The following is a 21242-nucleotide window of genomic DNA, read 5'->3' on the forward strand; positions in this document are numbered from 1 at the left end:
TCCTTCTCCATACTCTTCAAGTTCATCTTGGTTTCATTTGTGGCCTCTTTGAGTTGTTTTTTGGCAAATTCTAATCTTGCCTTCCTGCTCTTGAGAGTAACCAGTGGTTTTCACTGTGTTGTAAACCCTCTCTATTTACATTCATGAAGGAGTGTCTTGATTGTAGACCTCGACGATGATACGCCTACCTCCTCGGGAGTGTCCTTGACTTTGTTAGAGGTTGTGATTTTGATGTCTTCTGTGGTCTTTTGGGCCTTTTGGTGCTTCTGAGCTGATCAATGTACCAGATTGCTGATTTGGCCTATCCTAAAGTTTTTTCTCTCTCTCTCTCTGATAGGGTTATTTTGTTGTGATGGCTTCTTTCACTGTCAACAGCATCACTCTGGGCCACATATTTTAAATTGCAGCAAAAAGCTACAAAATAAAAATTCCACACTTTAGATACTAAACTTTAAATGGTGTATCTGCTTCATTTGTCATGCAGTAACAAGGGAACAGGACCCAAACAGCCACAAAAAGGCTTGTCGGTCATCTGTCTAATTACTATAGTGCCTCTGAAAATGGGGGACTATGCAAAAAATATCTCATAATTTCGCAAAAAGTTAAATCTTTTTTGCAAAACCCCTTGAATTTAAACTGTAAATCTGCATTTTATTCACATATTAATTGTTTGATTTAAAATCCCCTGCAGTGATGTTCAGAGGCAAATCCACAAAAATTGTGTCTTTGTCCAACAAATTATGGACCCGTCAATGGAACTTTAATTCTATACCAAAACATTTCATCTTATGGCCTTCATCTTGGTCCCTGAAGAAGATGTTGCTGGACTTCTGACTTGGAGGTTTTTTTATTAATTGACTTCTCCTTCATGCAGCTTAAGTTGGGTTAAAGTTGTGCCAGAAACCTATGCTTAGGCTGGACAGTGACCTCAGATGTGGCTGATGATGATGTTAAATTTTGCAGATATCTGGTCTGAAAACCAAAGTATTGGATGAATACATCGACGAAATGTGCTAGGCCAACAATTCATGTGGTGAAGAACCAAACTGCGGGGCAGTTCAATAGCTCTTGAGGTCCATTTCAGCAAATCTCATGCATGTCAAGCTGATGGAGGTGCAATAAGATGTCAGATTTAGTAATCTTCTGGGAACCATAAAGACCAAACATTTCAGTACAATACTTTAATGTGCACTAAAGCAATGGATGAAACTAGACCACAATAGAGACACATCAACAGGATGGATAAAAATGCATGTGCGCATGATAAACATTTGAAAACCTACTGATCAAAACTCTAATAAGAAACAGCCTACATATGTGAAGCATCAACAGCTTATCCTGAGAATTATTTCAAAGCCAGCGGACATTCGTCAAACATTGGTTAAGAAGACATTACAACAAGGCTTTTCTAGCAGTGCACAGGTTGATAAATGCTTTGCTGAAGCAAGAAACCCAAAACAACGAGATCCGGAGGTAAGATCTGCGTCAAAGCGTTATCGTCTCACTCAACTGATGTCTTGAATATGCCACTGCTGCAAAACACTAGCAGTCTTCCCACATAAGGGACAATCAAAACATCCTCATAGAGCCCTAAAACTCTGCAACAGCCTTCCCGACATGCCTAGGCAGAGTGTGCTGAGCTGTTGCCAGAGACACTATCAGTGCGCTGCGAGCTTCAAGAGTGAGGGGAGGAGAGCAGAGCAGGCGATGGCACACGTGGAGGAATTCAAAGTCTTCCTGATAAGACGACATGAAAGTGCCCCAGGTCCTGCTTTTTTAACCTAAATGCTTTCCGGAACTATTTCCACTTCCATCACTGCAGTCAACAGCATTTGACTTGCTGCGTTTTGACCCGAACTGGCACTTCTTATCAGGCAGGCACTGTCAAACATGGAAACAGCTCTGTATCTTAGATTCCTGGAATTTCTAGGGGCTATTTTTCCACAAACCTCAGTTCAATTACAGAAAAAGAAAAAAAAACTTTACCTCTCACTATCTCTCATTACACTCACCGATGTATGTCAGGACAATAATCTGAATCCATCAAGGGAACGATTTACATCTTCCCACTGTCATGATGCACTTTAAGCCCTGAGGTTGTTAGAAAAGTGTGAGTTTTAAAGAGTGGCAAATGTTTTCACAGGGTTAGGAGCCACTGAATTAAGAGTTTAGAATGCTTAAAGTTAAGTTTGCAGCAAACCCTAAATCCACACAGCCACACAGGCTGGTTTGAGGGGCAGGAGTGATGATGATAACATAAGGGTTATTTAGAGGTTTATGAGGCATTTGAGGGTTTTTCAGTCATTTGAATCATTTTTCCTCACTGCAGCAGGGAGATGGGGTGACGAAGTTTATAGGGAGCAGTTTGTGGCAGGATGGCAGTCAACACCATTAAGATTTACTTTTCCAGGAAGAGGTCAGAGAAGACCAGGAGCAGGAGGCGGCAGCCATCCAGTCAATGACAGCCTACATGAAATACCCACACCCATAATTCCCCCCGTCTTGAGCCGAATTACCATGGGTGGCGTTCAGAAAGTTAAGTGAGTCCTAGTTTGCCTAACTTTACTCACAATAATTCCTGTTTATCTCTCCAAGCCACTTATCTGCTGTAAACACCCGAAAGAAAGCTTTTCATCATGGCCCACTAGTAATCTCAGCAGCTTCAGCTACTGGTTTAGTGTAGCTGAAGCTGCCTGATTTATGCTTCATTTGCACTGGTATGTCTGCTTTTTTTTAAATAATAATAATAATAATAATAATAATAATAATTAGAGGCATTTCCAAATTTATTTATGCTGAGTAACACTTTCAAAATATGACACTAACAGATGAATGAGTGGATTTTGTCTGAATCTTATATATCTTGATCTAAAGGTCACAAAGCCACATGTGAGTCCTCTTCTGTCATGACCATAACCGCACACACACACACACACACACACACACATGAAAATGTATTTAAAATGCACGTTTTGTCACAGCAAAGACGGAAAATGACAGGTTAAAGCAGCTACACAGCAGTTAATGATTTCTGTACGCGGGTCTTCATTTCCTTCCAATCAGTGTTTCTTGTGCTGATTGGGTGACGTGAAGATGTAAATGAGGACATAGTCATTTGCATTACTGTCTATGTTTTGTGAGATTTCATCTGGAAGGAAACCTCTCAACGTACCTGGTCTTGGATTTGAAGGCAATAAGTGACTTGGTCCGATTTGTCTGAGTTGGAAAACTTTGCGCACTTCGTCGCATTTGTTTGCGCTGCCGAGTCCTGATGCACAGCAACATGCCAGGAGGAAAACACAGCGGACCCACAGCGCATCCATTTGTATAAAATCCTGGGTGAATGATCACAGGAAATTTAAAAAAATAAATAATGTAAAAAATAAATAAATAAATACTTAAAAAAGTATTTTTGGAAGTTGATATTTCTCTTCAAGCTAGAGCGCGTCGGTTATCAGGTGAGTCCACATCTCAGGGTTGAGCGTGGGCACGTGTCGGGTTTGTTTCCGTCGGGGAAACGCTGCGGATTACCCTTTAAATCCACACGCAGAGACAAAGTTACAGCCGTGTGACTTGACGCTTTCAAAGAGGCATGTTGGCCAAGTTGGCTGGACCGAGAGCAGAGGCGGTACCATAATGTTACCTGCACCCAGCGGTTGAATCCGCGTCACAAGCGCTACCAGGCAGCGCCATCTAGTGGGCAGAGCTCAGCATTGATCCGTCTTTAAAGCCTTCTCCTCTCCAAAACTTGGAAGGATGTCAAACTAATTTTAATATTTTAGGATTAAAATTAGATGAACTATAGATTTTCAGACTTTTTATTTATTACGTCCTCAATGAAGTCAGAATGGCTCCTATTCTGTAGGACATGAGCTTCTTTACAATCGCCAGGCTCGATAAACTAAAAAAGTACGAAGTTGTGGTTTTAATGACGCGTACGCCTGTGGTTTAATTGTGAAAAGATAAATATTTAAAAGCCCGTTTGTGTGCTGACTTTAATGTAAACTGGTGTGCCTGTCCCCCATTCATTTACTTCATTCATTCACAATTTTGCATGATGTTTAGGATTTGTTTCAACTTCATGAGATTATAATCTATGGCGTCTAACTTTAAGCCCAGGTATGCAGTGTTTCAAAAAGAAAAAGAAAAAAAAAAGCAGTTGATCGCCATGGTACCTTGTGCTGCAGAGCTAACCCTAGTACAGATTATCAGTGTGTCAGTGCGCCCCAGGGTGGCTGTGGCTACAATGTAGCTTGCCATCACCAGTGTGTGAATGTGTGTGTGAATGGGTGAATGACTGGATATGTAAAGCGCTTTGGGGTCCTTAGGGACTAGAAAAGCGCTATATAAATACAGGCCATTTACCAGGCCAGATTATGTTTAAAGTATGAAATTCCCACCAGTTGCCTAAAAAAAAAAAAAAAAAAAAAAAAAAATGGCCCTCAGTGCGCTCAAGTCTTTGCATTTCTGCATTACTGAACGTCATTACTAAAGCCTGATTCTTAGACCTGAGAATAAAATGTGCTTGTAAACGTTTATATCAGAGCAGTCCAATTCAGGCTTTATATTCAAGCCTTTCACCCCCTTAAACACCAACAGGGCTGCAAACAGAACATGTATGGTAATCCACCAGATTCTCCAGTTTCTGAATGACAGATACTCTTTACCTACAGTCAGCATTTATCTTGCAGGCTTTCCTTTGTGAGTTCAAATAGGTTGAACCATTTTCCCCCAGAGCAGACCTTTTTCCAAACTGAGCAAAGCACGCACACACACACACACACGGTTGCTTCCCCCCCCTTGTCCACTGCTCCCGTAATACTTTGCACTGTGTAATCAGTGTCAACTTATCCATGTTTGTGATTGGTCAGAAGTCACCAATGTCCCCTCTTTCATATGAACTCGCTCAGACGCAGATTGAGAAACCCCATGTTGATTTATCTAGTGAATGGCCACCTTCATGTGACTGTGCCTGCACTATAAATGCAGGTCTTTAGTTTTGTGTGCACAGGGAGAGCCTTAATATGTAAAATTAAAACATGTCTGTTTTCAACTACAGAGCACAGCCACTTGTAACAAAGGTTTCTGGCTTGCAGGGGACTTTTTGATCACATGCTACAGCAACACGAGTAATGCCAAAAGGTAGTCCAAAGACTACGATAAGGTTTTGAAAGCCACGAAGTGACAAAATGTGACACGTCACGATTTAAAGCTCCAAAATAGTTACAAGTCTAGCCAAAATCCATCAACTTTGCAGTGTTTAAACCTTTAACTGCCAACTCAGAGATTAGCACAGAGTCAGAGGAATGTGCAATAGAAATTTAATCTTTCAAGAGGTGTTACAGTAACCACCTGAAAATTTTAAAGCTAACACTGTTAACAAATTGATGAAACACCAACATATCCAGTTAAGATTCAGGTCCGTTCCATTTCCTCGTTTCCACACAGGCCGGGACAAGTGCAATACCTGGAGGAACACAGCATTGCTACCGATCCCCACCTACACAGAAAGGGATGTCTTAGAGTCTCCGATCACATGCAATAAAACCTAAAGAACCTCTGATGAAGTCTGCCAGTCCCACTTAGCAGAATATAGCTCATCAACTCAGTCAGTTTTGCATGGATTTGCACAGCAAACACCATTAAAGCTGAATGCAAACCAGCAAAACTGACCACGCGACGATCAACAGAAATCCACCTTCGGCCATTCCACAGAAAGATGCAGTTAGAAGTACTTCAAGTGCTTACATTGCAGTAGATTGTGCAAAACACTACCTGCACTATAAGCACTTTAGTACTGCTGAAACTGAGTTCATTGGACGATTACTGGCAGACACTCCCATTTGGTGTTTTGTTTGTTTTTTAAACTGTCATAGTTTAATTTAATCAGGCTGATGTGACACCAAAATTTTAAACAAAAGCAAATCTAAACAGGTGGAGAGCAAGCAGGCCACCATCAGTTTTGCATAGATTTGCACAACTCATATATTCTTGTAGTGCAACTATGCAAAACTAGCAGAGAACTGCGAGATATTTGAGCCCAATTAGAAGTTCAAAAAAAAAAAAAAAAAAAAGTCTGGTGGCGCTTATCACAGCCCCTTATGCCAGAAGGAGCACTTAGGGCAGTAGGTGCTAGTCTATTTCACTATCTGCACTAGATGCACCTTAGCACAAAGACAGTACTTCAAAGAAAAAGAAAAAAAAAAAAAAAAAAAAAAGGACATGAAATATCAGAAGACTGTGCACATCAGTGTCAGGGTATTGCTGTAAGTGCCTCCACTGCAGTAGGTATTCCATAGTACTACCTGCACTGTAAGCACTTTGGCAATACACAGACCATTACAGCATCACATGGAAGGCCAGCCATGCTGCTCCACGAGGCAACTTTGATTAGGGGGAGTCCTGCACCTCCGGGGAAGGTCGGTTAATCTGAAAACATAAGAAAGCGCATTAGGGGAAATCAACGCATTGCAACAAGTTCCACGTGTAAGTGACTTTTACTTAATTAACGACAATTCGGTCTTCCAGACATCGAAATAGCGCATCAGCGCCCCTGTTTAACAGTTCTTGCACGAGATTTTTGTTGTGGCACGAGGAGCTGGGACTTATTAGAGCAGCACGAGGTCAGCGAAAACATGAATGAGCAGCACAACCTGCGGCCCGCGTTCGCTGCGACACGGGAGCGCCTGCGCATCGAGCACTGTTGTTCACCCCTCCCCCACCTTCTTTAACATGGCGCCTCGAAGTGCGCCAATCTTAGCATAAACGACTCGAAAAACAAGCACGCAAAAGGCAAATGTCGTAGCACACATTAGAAGAGGTAGCAGTGTGTTGCTTTTTTCCACGTGGAGAAAGCCACGGCTCGCGATTTCGGACGTCCTAGAAAACAAGGCTATCGTCCGTGTTAGGAGCCGAGGCTAGCAGCAGGCAGCAGCCGTTTGAGCAGGTAGCTTAGCTGCTGCGAGCTGGTGTTAGCTTCCCGAAAACATGGGGGGGCAAAACCACGCTACGTTTTTATAACTGCCCTCACACCAAGGGCTAGCGTAACGGTGCAGGTGCATTCGTGGGGGTTCCAGTAAAACTAGTTTGCTTTTAATTGGCTTGTTTTTCTCCTGAAGTCAGTTTCGAAAGCTAATTAAACTGAAATTGAGTTTAAGGACGCTGGTTAGCCATTAGCTAACAACAAATGAGCACACGCTCAAGTAAAAGAAATTGCACCTATGGCACATCTGCCCCTCTGAATTCCGCAATTTTACCCCCACATCTTTCTCAATAAACCCGCCCTGATAGTGTTATGTTTGGAGCTTAACCCTTACAACTCTTACATTAGTGGGGCTAGGCTAGGCTAGCCAAGCTAAATCGCGCGGCCTAGAACTGCCCCATGTGCTGCTGCTTTGTTCTGGGGGGCACTTTAACTCACACACCACTGCACTCGAGAGCGAGCAGCCAATTGTCCAGATTTAAAAACTAACTTTTCACACGTTGAATCAGTGTGTCGATATAAACTCATCGTTTATTAACAGGAGACCTGGTATTTTTCCCCAACTAGTTGCTAAAACGCAGCGGGGAGAGCTCCGTACAGCTTTTCAAATCTCCCTCATTCCCTCAATGGTGGAGCCGAGGATGCCATGCGCCTCACGTTACACTGTTTTCATGGCCAATATTTTCATTTACGCGTTAATGTTTGGATCTCGCCGCCAGCACGATAACAAAAGACGCGTAAAAATAAGCGTAATGCGCACAGCTTAGAGTTTCATTTACCAAAATCGAGATTTTAAAAAATAACCCTAAATCCGACTTCCTTGCCGATAAACATGCGCTCGGTAGACACTCACCAGCCGAAATCCACCATCTTCGCTCACTTGCTTGGGCTGCCGTGTAGTCTCTCACCGACAAAAGAGACGAATAAATACACAACTATCCCGCAAACTTTTCAAACGGCGGACACAACGAGACGTGAAGTGAAATCCGAGCCGATTGCGGGTCAATTTATAGCCCAGTTACACTGCTTAAAAATGATAGCGAGCTTAGGAAAGTGGCGCGAAGACGACCCGTTGGTAACCATGTGGGTGAATGAAGGGCGTCTCCCACTGAACGTAAATATCTAGCTACAACCCCCAACTCCCCTATTAGCATACATAAACTACGGTACTTCCGACCCATATCTCCAACCAAACAGCCTCCACCTCTCCAGAGGAAGAAGAGGGAAACAGTCGGCGATCACAGCGGCTTTCAGCACCTATTTATTGAAAATTAAATGCACGCATAGCGGAAAAACAGCTTCTCTGTGGACGTTCGAGTTTCACATTTATAACCAAAACACCTATAATCTTCCACCCTGGACTCATTTGAGCAAAGATAACGGAGCTGGATAGCAAAAGTAATTCGTGCTGATTGAATTTAGTCACGTGCAAAAAACAGCAGAAAAACAAAACTAATTAACCTGTTGCTGATTCACAACTCATTAAGATTAGCCTGCAGGTTATTATTTTTAACATACACCGACTTTCAACCACATGTGTAACAAAAAATTATTCTATCACTACCACTAATACATACATTTTTTTTACTATTTTCCGAATAAAATCGAAAATATGTTTACAAAGCTTACAGATTTGGTGATAATTAATTAACTTGGCAAGTTATAATTCTTTATATATTTTCAGTAATTTGGCCAGTATCCAATGTAAACTAACAACAACAAACAACCAACAAAAATATATAAACAAAGTCATCATAAAAGCTAAAAGTTATTTTTCACTCCAACAATAGGAAGAAATATTTATTTATTGCTTGTTTTTTATGTAAGTAATTTATTTATGTAATTAAAATGTTTAAATAACAGAACATAAAACATTATTGAAATAATCAGAAAAGGCTTGTACATTTATTTAAGTTGGGTTAGAAAAGGAAAAAAATAGTTTTTATGTGTTGGAAATTGTAAACACAGTTTTTAACAAGTAAAATAAGCTTTTGGTGCAGTTATTGGTTAATCAGACTGCAAGTTAGACATAAGATGAAAGCTGTGTGAAGTTTGCATATCTAACTAAGACAGTGTGGCTGTTTGACAGCTGACTCTGTGACTGTCACAGCAGGAGATGCACAGGTGTAAAGCAGGAATGAAGTTAAGAACTTTTGCATTTGAATGGAGCACAGCCTTTGTTAATGTTATCAGCAGCACCTGTGCTTCTCTAGAATAAATATCTGCTGTGGAAAAAACAAAAAGACCCACTGATGTTTGTGTTCCTTTTCTATTCTATTATAGTTCAAAGCAAAATTTTAGCTACTTTAAAAAAAAATGAAGTTGCAAAGATTCATAAAATTTTATTGCTCATAGAGAGCTCGGAATATGTTGCACCCAGGCCTCGCTTTCTTCTCAGATTTCAAAGATAATTAAGAGACTTTACAGCCAAAGGCACCAAACCACATCAGGAAGGTCTGGTGCTACATAAAAAAAATATATACAGAAATAAAAAATAAGAATGATTCATGGCCTTTACTCAGCATGTTTTCTGCAGGCAGTTTAAAGCTTTCTAAGGACTTTAACAGCCGTTTCGTTTAAATTTGTGAATTTATAGAATTGCTCAAACGCTTTCTGTATAGCCTGTGCACCAGAGAAATTTATGTGAAGTGGATGAGCTTCCAAAACCTGATGTTTTGTCATTTTAATTGATTAAATTTGTACATGCATGAAACTAAATCTTAAATATAATTGTACCTTTTATTTGATGGTGGTAATTTTCTTTTGACTCGAGAGGAATGTGTTTATTTTCAACTGAAACTCTAAAGCTACTACTGCAGAAAAAGCTGTTTTTTAACTCCACATAAGCTATTTTTAATTTTAAAAAAATATATAAAACAAAGTGCAAACTATGTTGTCACCTTTCAAATTTAAATAATTTATTAGCAGTCCCAGAGGTAAGCTAATCCATCGCTGTGTTTACTGGTATATTTACTGAAACAGTAAACCTTTTCACACCTTCTTCTACCGCTGCAGCTTTAACATTCAAATGAGGCTTTTGTTCATAAAGTAAACATGCAAATGCAGTTAAATAAATGACAAAGAACTCCTTATACAAAGAAGCTCAATCAACATAGAAACAAGTAACAAAGCCAGTCAGCTTTGAAAACTTTCAAATTTGACACTCCTTTTGGCTCATTAGCCTCACTGGGACTAAAGAAAATTATAAAGTTTGAAGCAAATTAAAATGATTTTCATCTTTCAGAGCAAAGTGCTAAAGATTTATCGCAGCTCATTGTCACTTTGTTTCTTACTATTCTTTTCTTTTTAAGTGCTTGAAGGCACATGTGCTTGTGCTTGAAGGGTGTATATTCTGCTGCTGCAGCATGGGTTTGTTTTTTTTCCCAGCATTTCTTCAAAAAACCTTTTGAACTGCACACATGCATGTGAGCGCAGTACAGTATAAAAGCTGGCCAGCAGAGGGAACTAGCAAATTAAAAACTGTACCATAATGACATGATTTGCTGCTTAACTGTAAGAGGAAACTGTAACCACTTCCTATCCCTGGAGTTTCTCTTCATTTTGCATCCCAAAGTAAACGAATGAATTCATGCCCACCAGATTATTATAACTTGAAAATTCCAGCTATTCACTATGAAGCTCGAGCCTTTGAGCTGTACTGGAGAAGAAAAAATGGAAGTTGTGCATGTTTTAGTCCAGTTTTTCTGGCGGTGTGTTTGTGTATTACATTGGAGCTTTAATTCTCTCTGTAAACTGGAAACATTTGAAACCAGAATAGCTGCTCCTCTCCACCTCTCTGAGCACATGGTGGGACACACTGTGGGAGTGCGATCGCTCAGTCATGACCCCCAACCCCCCACACAAAGCCAGTTCCTCTGCATATGGAAGTGAGGTGGGGGGTGGGTGGACACAAGGAGGTTGTAGACCTCACATCGTCCCATGGGGTCAGATAAAAGCTTACGACTCTCCTTAAACGACCCACCCCCACCACCACCCCTGCTCCTAGCTCTGCACTCTTTGCACAAATAATAGTTAAAGATTTATTACGGCATCAGCACACTCTTCATATCACACATCATCATTTTTTGATAGAGGCATAGGAAAAATGCTTTAAGCATTAAGGAATGGGGCTGTGTTGGTGTAATATAAATTCTTAGAGGAGACCTCACCGATAGAAACTTACAGCACCACGCTGCCACCACTTGTCCTACTAAAGCCTGTATCGAGATCCAAACATCCCCTCTGATGCATGGACACTTTAAGGCCTCTTCTTTCCAAAATGGCCTACCAGAGCCAAAGCCCCGCCCACAACAGGGGCCATAAGCACAGGGGCCTCTGTTTTTTGTTCTTCCCATAGAAGCCTGACCACCATTGTCTCGGCGTGACCCTGAGGTCAGCTGAACTCACCTCGCCCAACCACGGCCCATTCAGCTGCGGAGCTTCACACAGGACAAAAACATCTCTAAAAAGCGAGCATCGCTTCATGCGAGGAGGGGGGTGGCCGTGAAGGGACACATGGACAGACGACGGCCACGCTCTGCAGTGTGTTATTTCTGTTTTTAAGTCTCCGGATCAGGTAGTTCAAGCCGAGGTATGAATCAGATGCGATCCAGTGCAGCGTGGCTTATAACGTTATAGTCCGGCAGATAGTCAGGATGATATCCCCATCAAGTACGAGTGGTTTAGACCACGCTGAGTCTATTAAAGAAGTCAATTATAGAAAGTTATAATGAAGTTATATTTGACACGTTTTCTATTAATTCACCCTCTGATAGTTTAAATACACATCTTGCCGGAGGGGAAATAAAATTTTGCTGCAGGAAAAGAATGAGGCCGTCCACGCCTGTCATCTGCAGGCCTTCATTAAAGTGTGTGTATCGAGCCAAATATAAGTGGTGCAGTAAGGAGGTTTCTTTTGACAAAATACTCCATATTTTATCAAAAAACCCACATTATATGAAAAGCATGATATGTATTTATTTGTTTGTTTGTTTTTTACTGAAGAGAAAAGCAGATGGTGAATGTTGATACTCACGCTGGTATTGGTATTAGATTGATACTCGTGGATTAAGATCAATGCTTTGTTTCTGTCCTCTAAGTTCAGCATGTAGCCTGGCACATTTAGATTCCACGTCTTAAAAAAAGCATTTCAAAATATATGTAAGGCTGAAAGGTGTGATGGCACGCAGCTCTCCCTGCATAAGCTGCATCAGTATCAGAAATGCCAGCCCTGTATTGACTTGGTATCAGATTGATACTAAAATCTGCAGTACTGCACAGCGCTGATAGACAACCTGTTTAATTTTAGCTCGAGCCTCTAGCATGGCATCGTGCTTTCAGAGACAACGGTGTCCCTGGTGGAGGGGAAGCTCATGGAAGTTGGCAGGTTGAAAATGTGCAGCATGATGTGGCTGAAGGAGCATGAAACATGTTCACAAATCGATGCTTCGCACGGTGCCACGGGAGAGACGAGAGTCACAATTGAATGTTGAGTGTTTTGGTTTTTTTTAATAAATACGTTTTCTTTTTGTTACAGATCATTTCGTAGCTCGGGGATATTACGCAAAACTGCCGACCTGTTATTAACCCTGAGGGGAAACTGGTAGAGAGTAAGTGTTAGGTGCTTGTTTTCCCATTTGGCTTTAACATTTAGGCTCTTTTTATTTTTTCTTTTGAGCCCTACTCATACCATTAAAGTTTCTAAGTGTTAATTCTACAGCCATCTCTTCAGTTTCCAGTAAACTACATCTAACTCTAGTTTCTATGATGTCATTTTTGTCTATTCAACCTTAAAACATGTTTTGTTTTGTTTTGTTTTTTAAAAATGATGGTGTTTACCCCAGAGTGAAAGTCAGTTTCCCAGGAGCACCATTAGAGGTTTAATGACGAGAAAAGCTCAGAGCCTAATTTCATTCATCCAGCACCTCCCCCTGAAAGCCACTCAGAGAGCAGCTTAAGGTTAAACTTAACTTTACCAAAGCAACTGTTTGCATCAAAGCATGATGTAGGGCAAAGACAGCTGTCTGCTAATCTAAGGGTGGCTTGATCAGCTTGCATGTTCATCAGCGTGAGTGTGTCTGATAAATAAAGAGCGGTAAGTGTTGAATTGGGTGAATTTAGTTTAGTGTAAAAGCACTGAGTGATCAATAAGACTAGAAAAGCTCTGTTAAGGCGATGGAGTCTATAAAAGTACTTGAAGTATAACTGAGTGGTTATATTTAACAGATCGGAGTGCTGTTGTACTCACTGTGTAATATTAGTATCTAACCACATACATCACCCTTTTGTTCATTTACAACACTTCACCTTTGGGAAACTGAAGACACTTACTTTATTTTACGGTGTCCTAAAAGTAAGTTAAACACCTTTTCCCTTTAAACTGATGTTCACACGTGATTGAATCCTTAAGTAGAAACAGATCACAAAGACTGGGTGAGGAGTCCCTTGAAACACTTTCATTTTAATAAAATCCACAAAATCATGACTTTCATTTCGGTTCAAACAAAGTCAACACATCTCGGCTGTGAAAAACCTCAAAGTGCTCATGAATTTAATGCTCTGCAGTGCAGTTTTTAAGCTTTTTCCCCACTTTTCCTTAAACCAATTCATCAATAAATTAATATTAAATACACATTTACTGTACATCTAAAGCTGCCACGTGTTGGTGGCAGTAATAAAGAATTTCTTATAAATACATCCCTCCCCCATTTCCAAGCATATCTGACAAAAAACAAACTGGATACAACTACCAATGATATGTTAAGACCCCAGTTTGCTGTCTGATTGTCTTGTCACTTCACTGAGGAGCTCTCGCTCTTTATCTGTATTTTTTTTTTTTTGGACCGCGCACAGCTCTCAGATTGTCCTCAGTAACTGAGATTCATGATTACCCTCATATCAGCAGAGAAGTGTCATCAGAGCAGCAAGCATTAGACTTTGTAGTAGATGTTGGTGGGACTCTGGGGCATTATCTCCTGAACTATGTACACAGGGGGCCCGTAGTCACTGCTCACGCGCTCAAAGTGACGGCAGATCATGCTGTCGGAAGCCCGCAGAGGAAAGACGACGTCGCTGCGGTCCGAGCCGTTGTTGTCGCTGCTGATGCTGTCCCGTTTCGGCACGCCCAAAGTGTTGAGGGACACGGAGGCGGACTGCTGCCCATCTGGGACGCAGCGACGGTGACGGTGCCTCCACAACACAGCCAACAGAACTATGATGACCACGAGCAGGACCACACAGCCAGAGACAACCCACGTGAAGAGTCCTGTCTCCGAGCCCACATCTGTCAGAAGATAGAAAAAGAAAATTTAAGGGGCAAGCGACACAAAGGTTTAAAAACAACTTCACTCACTTAATGCCCCGGCACGGCCTGATCAGCACATGTTAGCGTGAAAAATCTCAGCTGAAGCTGGACACAAGAGAATATGCTTCATCTTAAGTGTCACCCTGTTAGAAAACACAGGCCCTTTTTTTGGCACACGACAGACTCATGATCACTTGAGGTTTGAGTGCAAACTGGAGGACTCAGTGAAATGTCATTGTGATGAACAGTTTGCAGCATTGTTTTATTCTTCTGTCCGTCTGCGGAGTCACACGATGATCACGAAGTGGGTCAGAGCAGAATAAAAAGGCTGCTCAGACAATTTCAAATCCAGTCTTCTAAGGGTTGATGAGTTTGGTTTCTACCGATCGTTGTTAGCGACAACAAATTACACAAATCAACTCAAATATTTCAATCAAGAGCCAATATGTAGTTTAAATGTTGCCTTCATTTTGCTTTTTTATGAGCTAAAAAGACTATAATCACTTTCTAATGTTGTTTTATTGTTAGTTATTTACTACTGAGAGCATAAAAATGTATTCAATAAACTGCAATTTGTTCAGCAGTGTTGCTGAAGCTGCCCTACAGAAGAGTTTTGTCCCATGAGGGCTGAAGCGAACACAAGAGTCCTGGGGTAGAAATTGCAAACAGACTTAATGGTTAATTAAAAATCTGTGAACATTATTGGGTTCTTTTGATATGTGTGGGAAACTCAACATTAATGCACAAAAGGAAGGTAACTGAAAGGGCAGGTAAAGGTAAGGCTTGCACAGTCTGCTCCTGTGTGCTAGAAATGCCCATGATACTGCTGTACATGATTCCCCAGGCTGTATTTTTGGTTTGTCTTCATACCAGCTTTACTTTTTATATCCTCTTCTTTCATGGAGGCGTCCTTGGCCTTGGACTTTGGTCGTGTAGGTGGGAATCTGGTGGGGGACTCCTGAAGTGTTGAAGGTGGATCTGAAGAGTCTGGAATAAAAACCACACAGACTGATATAAGCTGCAAACCTCACACCTTCCAGGTTACTGTAATGAGATTTATTGGTTCATTCAGAATCTAAATAAAGAGCTAATTTCTTTCTATTTGTTTATTGATTTCGGATCAACAGTCATTCAGATAAAATTGAATCACAAGACAAAGAGCGAAACTTGTTTTTTTCTCAACGCAGCCAGACCACAGAAAGCTGGGTTTTGTGTCACAGCTGCGATTTTCTTTTTTTTTTTCTTGACAGGAAAAGCATCACTAACATGTTCTCCTTTTTTCCCCACCCACTCACACATAACATATACATATGAGTGACAAATTAAAGGAAGAAAAACAGCCTAAAGTGTCTTACTAAGATGTTGCCGGAAAAACTTTAATGCTCTGGCTTTTCTGTGAAACTCTGCTGGAGGATTTTTCAAAAACTCTTTTTTTGGAGGATAAAGGTGCTGAGGGAGACCCAAACCACAGTAGCAACGCTACAGAGCCTCTAGATCAATACACTGTAAGGGTCGGTGGTACAGGTTTGCCCTTAATTTATCAGATGGAGCCATTTTAAAAAAAATTCCCTCTGGTTTTTCCAGGGGGACTTTTCTGGAAAAAGACCAGCTGTTTCACAGTTACGGATTTTCCTCTGTGGTTCATTAGAAATGTGATCAAGTCTGAGAATATAGAATTAAATGAGAACAATTAAGTAATCAAAAGAAACCCCGTCTTGTTTTTAATTGGTTATATTTCCCTTTATGATACTCTCTGTCAGTGAGAAGTAACTAAATCCATTCAATCAAGTACTTAAATATACTTTTGAGAAGTTTCAGCCACTTATGTATTGGGGCCGCCATCCTTACAAGTTACTATTAGGATGTTGGCTCCACGCTCTTCCACTTATCTAAGTCAGGGTCGCTGGAGCCAATCCCAGCTGTTAAGAGTTGCGAGAGGCAACAAGAGACAGCGGATCTGAACCTACACCTTTCTTTCCTCTAAAAAACAAAGCACTGTTAAAAAGTCCTACTTCTGCTTTAAACTTCAATCAGGGTTCCTCCTGATTTACTCTTCATTACTCAGAGAATTAAAACACTTCAGTGTCGTCCCAGGAAACCATAACAATGAGATCTTTCTATCTTAGTTTTCTCATAAACTCCCCATGAATGATCGCCATAGTCACCTGGTTTTGTCTTTAAGCCTACCCAGAACCAACTCTTTGTGAAAGGAAAGGAGATAACGCCATCACACAGCTCAGTTTGCATTGGTTACATCTTACATTAAATTACACTTTTAGCATTAATTAAATAAACTTCAGAGATGCTGAAGTCATTAATGGACTGGAGATAAAGTGGATCATCTACTAAAGAGGAAGAAAAAAACAGAAGTAGATATCAGGCTGAGCAATACTTAATAAATCCATTTCGTTTCACCATTGGTAGTAATGATAGGCAACCTTGAATGTGGACTGCCTTTGTCAGATTACAAAGCACACATTTTTCTTTGTTACACATCACATTATTCAGGGCTCCGTGTTTAGAGCAAACCTTTCATCATGGTCAATAGCAACAAGGATTTGTCTACTTTTTCTTCTTAAAATAGTGTGAAAAAGGTTTATAAAGGACTCTTTCTTAATATCTGCATTGCTTTATTAGTAATTTATATTATTAAAAAGGAACTAAACTAGTCTTTCACCAATAACCTCTCAGGTTTCTCAGCCTTCAAAAAGTGTAGTTCTTAATTTTAAATTTGGCAATTTATGGGATAATGTGCAAGCCTTCAAATGAACTGGGTTTAACAACAAACATAAAAGTATGGAAGCTTGTTTCTGCCACTGGGGGAAAAAACATTTGGAAAAAAAAGAACATCCTAAAGTCAAACATTTTAGTTCTCATCTCAAAAGTTTAACTCTGTAACTTGAAATTTCAAGGTTTTTCTCAGATGTTTGAGTTGGTACGTTGAAGTTTTTTAAAAGTTTATTTTTTATTAAGTGGCAGAAAGAAGCTTCCACATACCAACATAAAAAAGTGACAGTTTAACGTCTAAATACAGGAAAGAAATATTATGATCTTTGCTCAAACATAAAAATAAATACTAAAGTAAAAATGAAATGTTATACCTTAACTGGGACTACATGCACATTTGAGTGTTAGTTAGCTTAGTTTGAACAGCAGTCATTAAAGCTTCACTTCAGTGTCTCATTCATTCATCACTGATGTTCAAATTTCCTGCCAGCACATTTACTGTGAACGTAAAAAATATGACAACACGATTAAACGTTCAATTTAAAAAGCACAACGTATAACTCAAAATCTGACGCTTCCAACGACTCGTCGTGACTTTTAATATATGCAGAAATTAAAACTCGATAACACCTAAAAATTGAACTTATTAATATTTGCTGTCGCTGTAAAAAAAAAGATGTGTTTACACCAGTAAACACAGCGGGAGAACAGCCCCATATTTCCAGTTATGATCAGTGGAGAAATGCACGAAATGCTGATTTTTTTTATTTTTTTTTTCATCTCCAACTCAAGCTCCTGAATTATTTATGTAGATACCACTTCACATTTCAGAGGTCAAAAAAATAATATTTATTTTTTAGGCCTTTCATTTATTTAGCTTTTAAAGTTTCTGGAAAAACACACAGAAACAGCAGCTGTCATGTTTCTGTGATTATGTGGAGTTAAAGAAGCAAACAAGCACACTATAAACACTAGTTTCTTCATTTAGAGAGTATGGCTTGAAAATTGGTAAATAGTGTGTCGACAGGTAGCGTACACCTGTGTGCCTGTTGTGTTTTAAAGAATGATGCATCCTCAAATTAAACCAGTTATTGTGATGTTAATATGACAAAAAATAAATAAAATAAATACCACGGCAGTCTCAAATGATCACATGCATGATAATACCGGCTTTAAGCTGCTAGTGCTGGCTTAAATTAAGGATTTGGAATAATTCATGACAGAAATCTCTCTTCAAGAGAATTGATGGATGATCACAGGATTATGTGACCACTCAGTAATTCAAGTCTGGAGATGATATTATTGCTTTAAATATGACCTGAAATAAACAGCTGGTTCTATCTGTCAGATAACTACATGTGTATGTATATGTTTGTGTGTGTGTTCATGTCATCCACACATGCGCCGGCACAGACACGTGAAAGCAAAGCTCTTACTCTGGCCGACTCTCAGCACCAGCTTCATGGATTTGGTCCTGCACACCCCTCCATTAGTGTTATCCAGACCCTGCAGGAAGCCCGTGGAGGTGGCTGATAAACACAGGGAGGAGGCAAAAATTAAACACTTTTTTCTTCCCTTCCCCAAGTTTCGTGTAAATCATAAACGATTATCAGGGAATGCATAATTACGCGACGACTCCTTTGCAGACAAGTTGGGTCAGTTGCCAAAAGTTGCATCACTTATGCAACAAAATGCCACACATAGCACAAGCTGTGATGTTATAAACAGCAGATAATCACACATGTGAAAACACCACAGAAGCTACAGAAAATGCTGTGAGGGCTGAACCAAAAAGATACTTATTTTTTTAGTGTATATTCTTTAAAAAAACAAAAACAAAAAAAAAGCTGAATTGCTCCCAAAATACTTAACCTCCAAAACATCTTGAAGAAAACCTGAACAGAGTGAGAGGATTTGTTGCAGCATGGTTGCATTAGTTGCAGTTAGGTGAAGCCAGCAAACTGGAAATTGAGTGTGATGTTGCTGAATGTACTAACCAGTGAACTGACTAAGCATTGCATCTCAAAATGCAACACGGGAAATGAGACGAATGGAGAATATTTTAGCAGCTATCCTTTTGAATCAATAACCAACACTCGCATGAGACACACACACACACACACCAGGAACTCTCACTCACCCCTGTCATTCACACACATACTTGTTAGCAGCATTTAGGTCAGATAACAACATCTCGCAGGCTACAAGCCACGTTGCCATGTAAGCTCCCATCAAATCTGCCTGATGCTGTAAAAGCCTTCTGTGATTTGGGGCATGTAAGCCCTTGGAATCACACAGGCCTGCCAGAGCGAAGGGTGCTGTCAGAGCGTGGCGAGGTGGGTGAGGCTACATGGTCAGACTTGCTCTCTATCTCATGCATCACTTGCCTCTTAAGATGCTGGTTTAACCGACGGCAGTCCAATAACGAGGCCACGTTTTTTTGTGTGTGTGCGGGGTTGTTTTTTTTTTACTTTGATTCTCACGCAAACTGACAAATTGAGAGGGAGCCAAGGATGATGGTGTCCTCTTTACCCAGAGAGAGAGAAGGAGAGAGGGCAGGGGAAGGAAAAAGGAATCAGCTTCTAGCCTGGATTTAAAGGCTGTTCCACCTGTAGGAACCAGCTGCTTTTCCCCATCATACTGAGTTTAATTAGAACGTGTGCCACACGTTTGGCAGCCATGGCTTCAGACACAAAAAAACACTCACAGGTTATGTAATAGTCCTTCCCCTTGAGGAACTCCAGACCCCACAAGTTGGGGCTGAATTCCTGAAACTTGAACGTGAACTTTACATCACGGTTTGGTTTGTCGCAGTTCAGCAGAGGCGTGTCAGTCTGGTCAATGGTGCAGCTCTCCAGCTGACTTCGCGAGACCAGGAAGACTCTGTAGAACTCCTCCTTTCCCCCAGAGGAAGCATCTGCCCTGGGGCACACAATGTCCATCTTGTCCCCTATCTGTGGATACAGAATGAGACCCTGACCTGGAGTAAACCTGTGATAAAAGAGAGAAACACAACACTTTAAAAAAAAAAAAAAAAACATAAAAATCCTCTTAAACCGGCAGAGACTGGAGCGTCTTCACTTTATGCAATTCTCAGCTTGAACTTGATGGATAATAAAGTGGCCACATTTTAACTTCAGTGATAAGAGCGTTTCGACAAGATCTTGCAGGTTTTCATTTGTTCACATCAGACCAGTTGCTTGTTTAGACTGAGGAACAAACCAAAAACAAACAGCGCAGTCATAAAGGAAAAAAGATTAGGTGATCAATCATGAACTGGATCAACAGAATATTAGTCTACAGTAATCCCTGGAGCTATTTTTTTAAAGCTCCCCAATTCCATCGCTTCAGGGGATTTTTTTGTGTTATGTAAATATCTGAAGAGCACATGCAGAAATGCATTGGTTTCATCACCAGCTAATAACATGGCGAAGATAAAAAGTCATTAATTAATACAAATCATTCTGTTTAGTTTCAATTGGCACAGGAGAAGAGCTGGAGCCTGGCAGTGTTCGGTGCTTCTGTGTTATCAGTTACTTCTCAGTCATTATAAATCACTTCTGGAAAATGTCACTGAGCAGATTTCTGTCAGTCCACAGCAGAAAGTTGTATTGATCGCAAAACTGATTCCTCCACTTACTTGGCATTGGAGCTGCTCCAGTGGATAGACTCCAGAGTGATGGCACGGCATGAGCAAACGATGGCCAGCAGGAACAGGGCACCGCAGCTCCATGCGCTGCTCCCCATCCCAGGAAGAAATCGGAGACTGGCTACACGGAGGCTCGGTATCATAAACCGGCTACAATTTGCTGTCCCTGCATGTCTCCGGTTGCTCCAGGTGCGCGCAAAGGACACGTTCCCGAATGAAATCCCACCAAGTTGCGAGTTTTCCTCCTGCGGCTGTTTGAAATGTTCCACATTGTGCGTAATTGGCTGGAAAATTATTCGTGTGACGAGATCCGTGTATTGAGGACAGAGAGAGTGTGCAGCGTTTAAAGCCATCAGCTGACCAGTCCGCCCATACGGGCTCGTGCGTAAGAGAAAGCCGGGGCTGGTGGGCACATCGATTGGTGAATTTTTATTTATTTATTTTTTTCACATTAACATACTGTACATTGCGTTACATGCACGAGCCATAAAACAAGCGCATTTTTAAAAGCGTGTTCAACACATTTGGGGGAAATCCAAGTCTGGCTGTTTTCCAGACGATTAAATAATAATAATAAAAAA

At 40.7% G+C, this 21242-nt stretch overlaps 2 protein-coding genes across 3 annotated transcripts in view; both read right to left on the minus strand.

Annotated features, from left to right (window-relative positions):
• Positions 1 to 3611, minus strand: part of gpc5a (glypican 5a) — a 186241-nt gene extending 182630 nt beyond the window's left edge. Inside the window, exon 1 of the mRNA XM_076883675.1 lies at positions 3173 to 3611. Within this exon, the coding sequence (XP_076739790.1) occupies positions 3173 to 3323 (151 nt within the window). The 5' untranslated portion in view covers positions 3324 to 3611. The remainder of the gene's footprint in view (positions 1 to 3172) is intronic.
• A 9819-nt stretch (positions 3612 to 13430) lies between these two features.
• Positions 13431 to 21009, minus strand: LOC101478550 (ephrin-B2a). 2 transcript variants are annotated; one of them, XM_076883683.1, is made up of 5 exons: positions 20653 to 21009; positions 19720 to 20003; positions 18449 to 18541; positions 15165 to 15272; positions 13431 to 14264 (listed from the first exon to the last, which is right to left on the minus strand). In XM_076883683.1, the coding sequence occupies exons 1-5, from the start codon at positions 20802 to 20804 to the stop codon at positions 13912 to 13914; spliced, it is 990 nt and encodes a 329-aa protein (XP_076739798.1). In that variant the 5' UTR covers positions 20805 to 21009; the 3' UTR covers positions 13431 to 13911. The 2 variants fall into 2 exon arrangements, with proteins under 2 accessions (XP_076739798.1, XP_004543379.1); XM_004543322.4 differs by having other exon boundaries at positions 15156 to 15272.
• Between the last annotated feature and the right edge of the window lie 233 nt (positions 21010 to 21242).

This window comes from Maylandia zebra, linkage group LG1 (genome assembly GCF_041146795.1).
Source record: "Maylandia zebra isolate NMK-2024a linkage group LG1, Mzebra_GT3a, whole genome shotgun sequence".
Taxonomy (NCBI): Eukaryota; Metazoa; Chordata; class Actinopteri; order Cichliformes; family Cichlidae; genus Maylandia; species Maylandia zebra.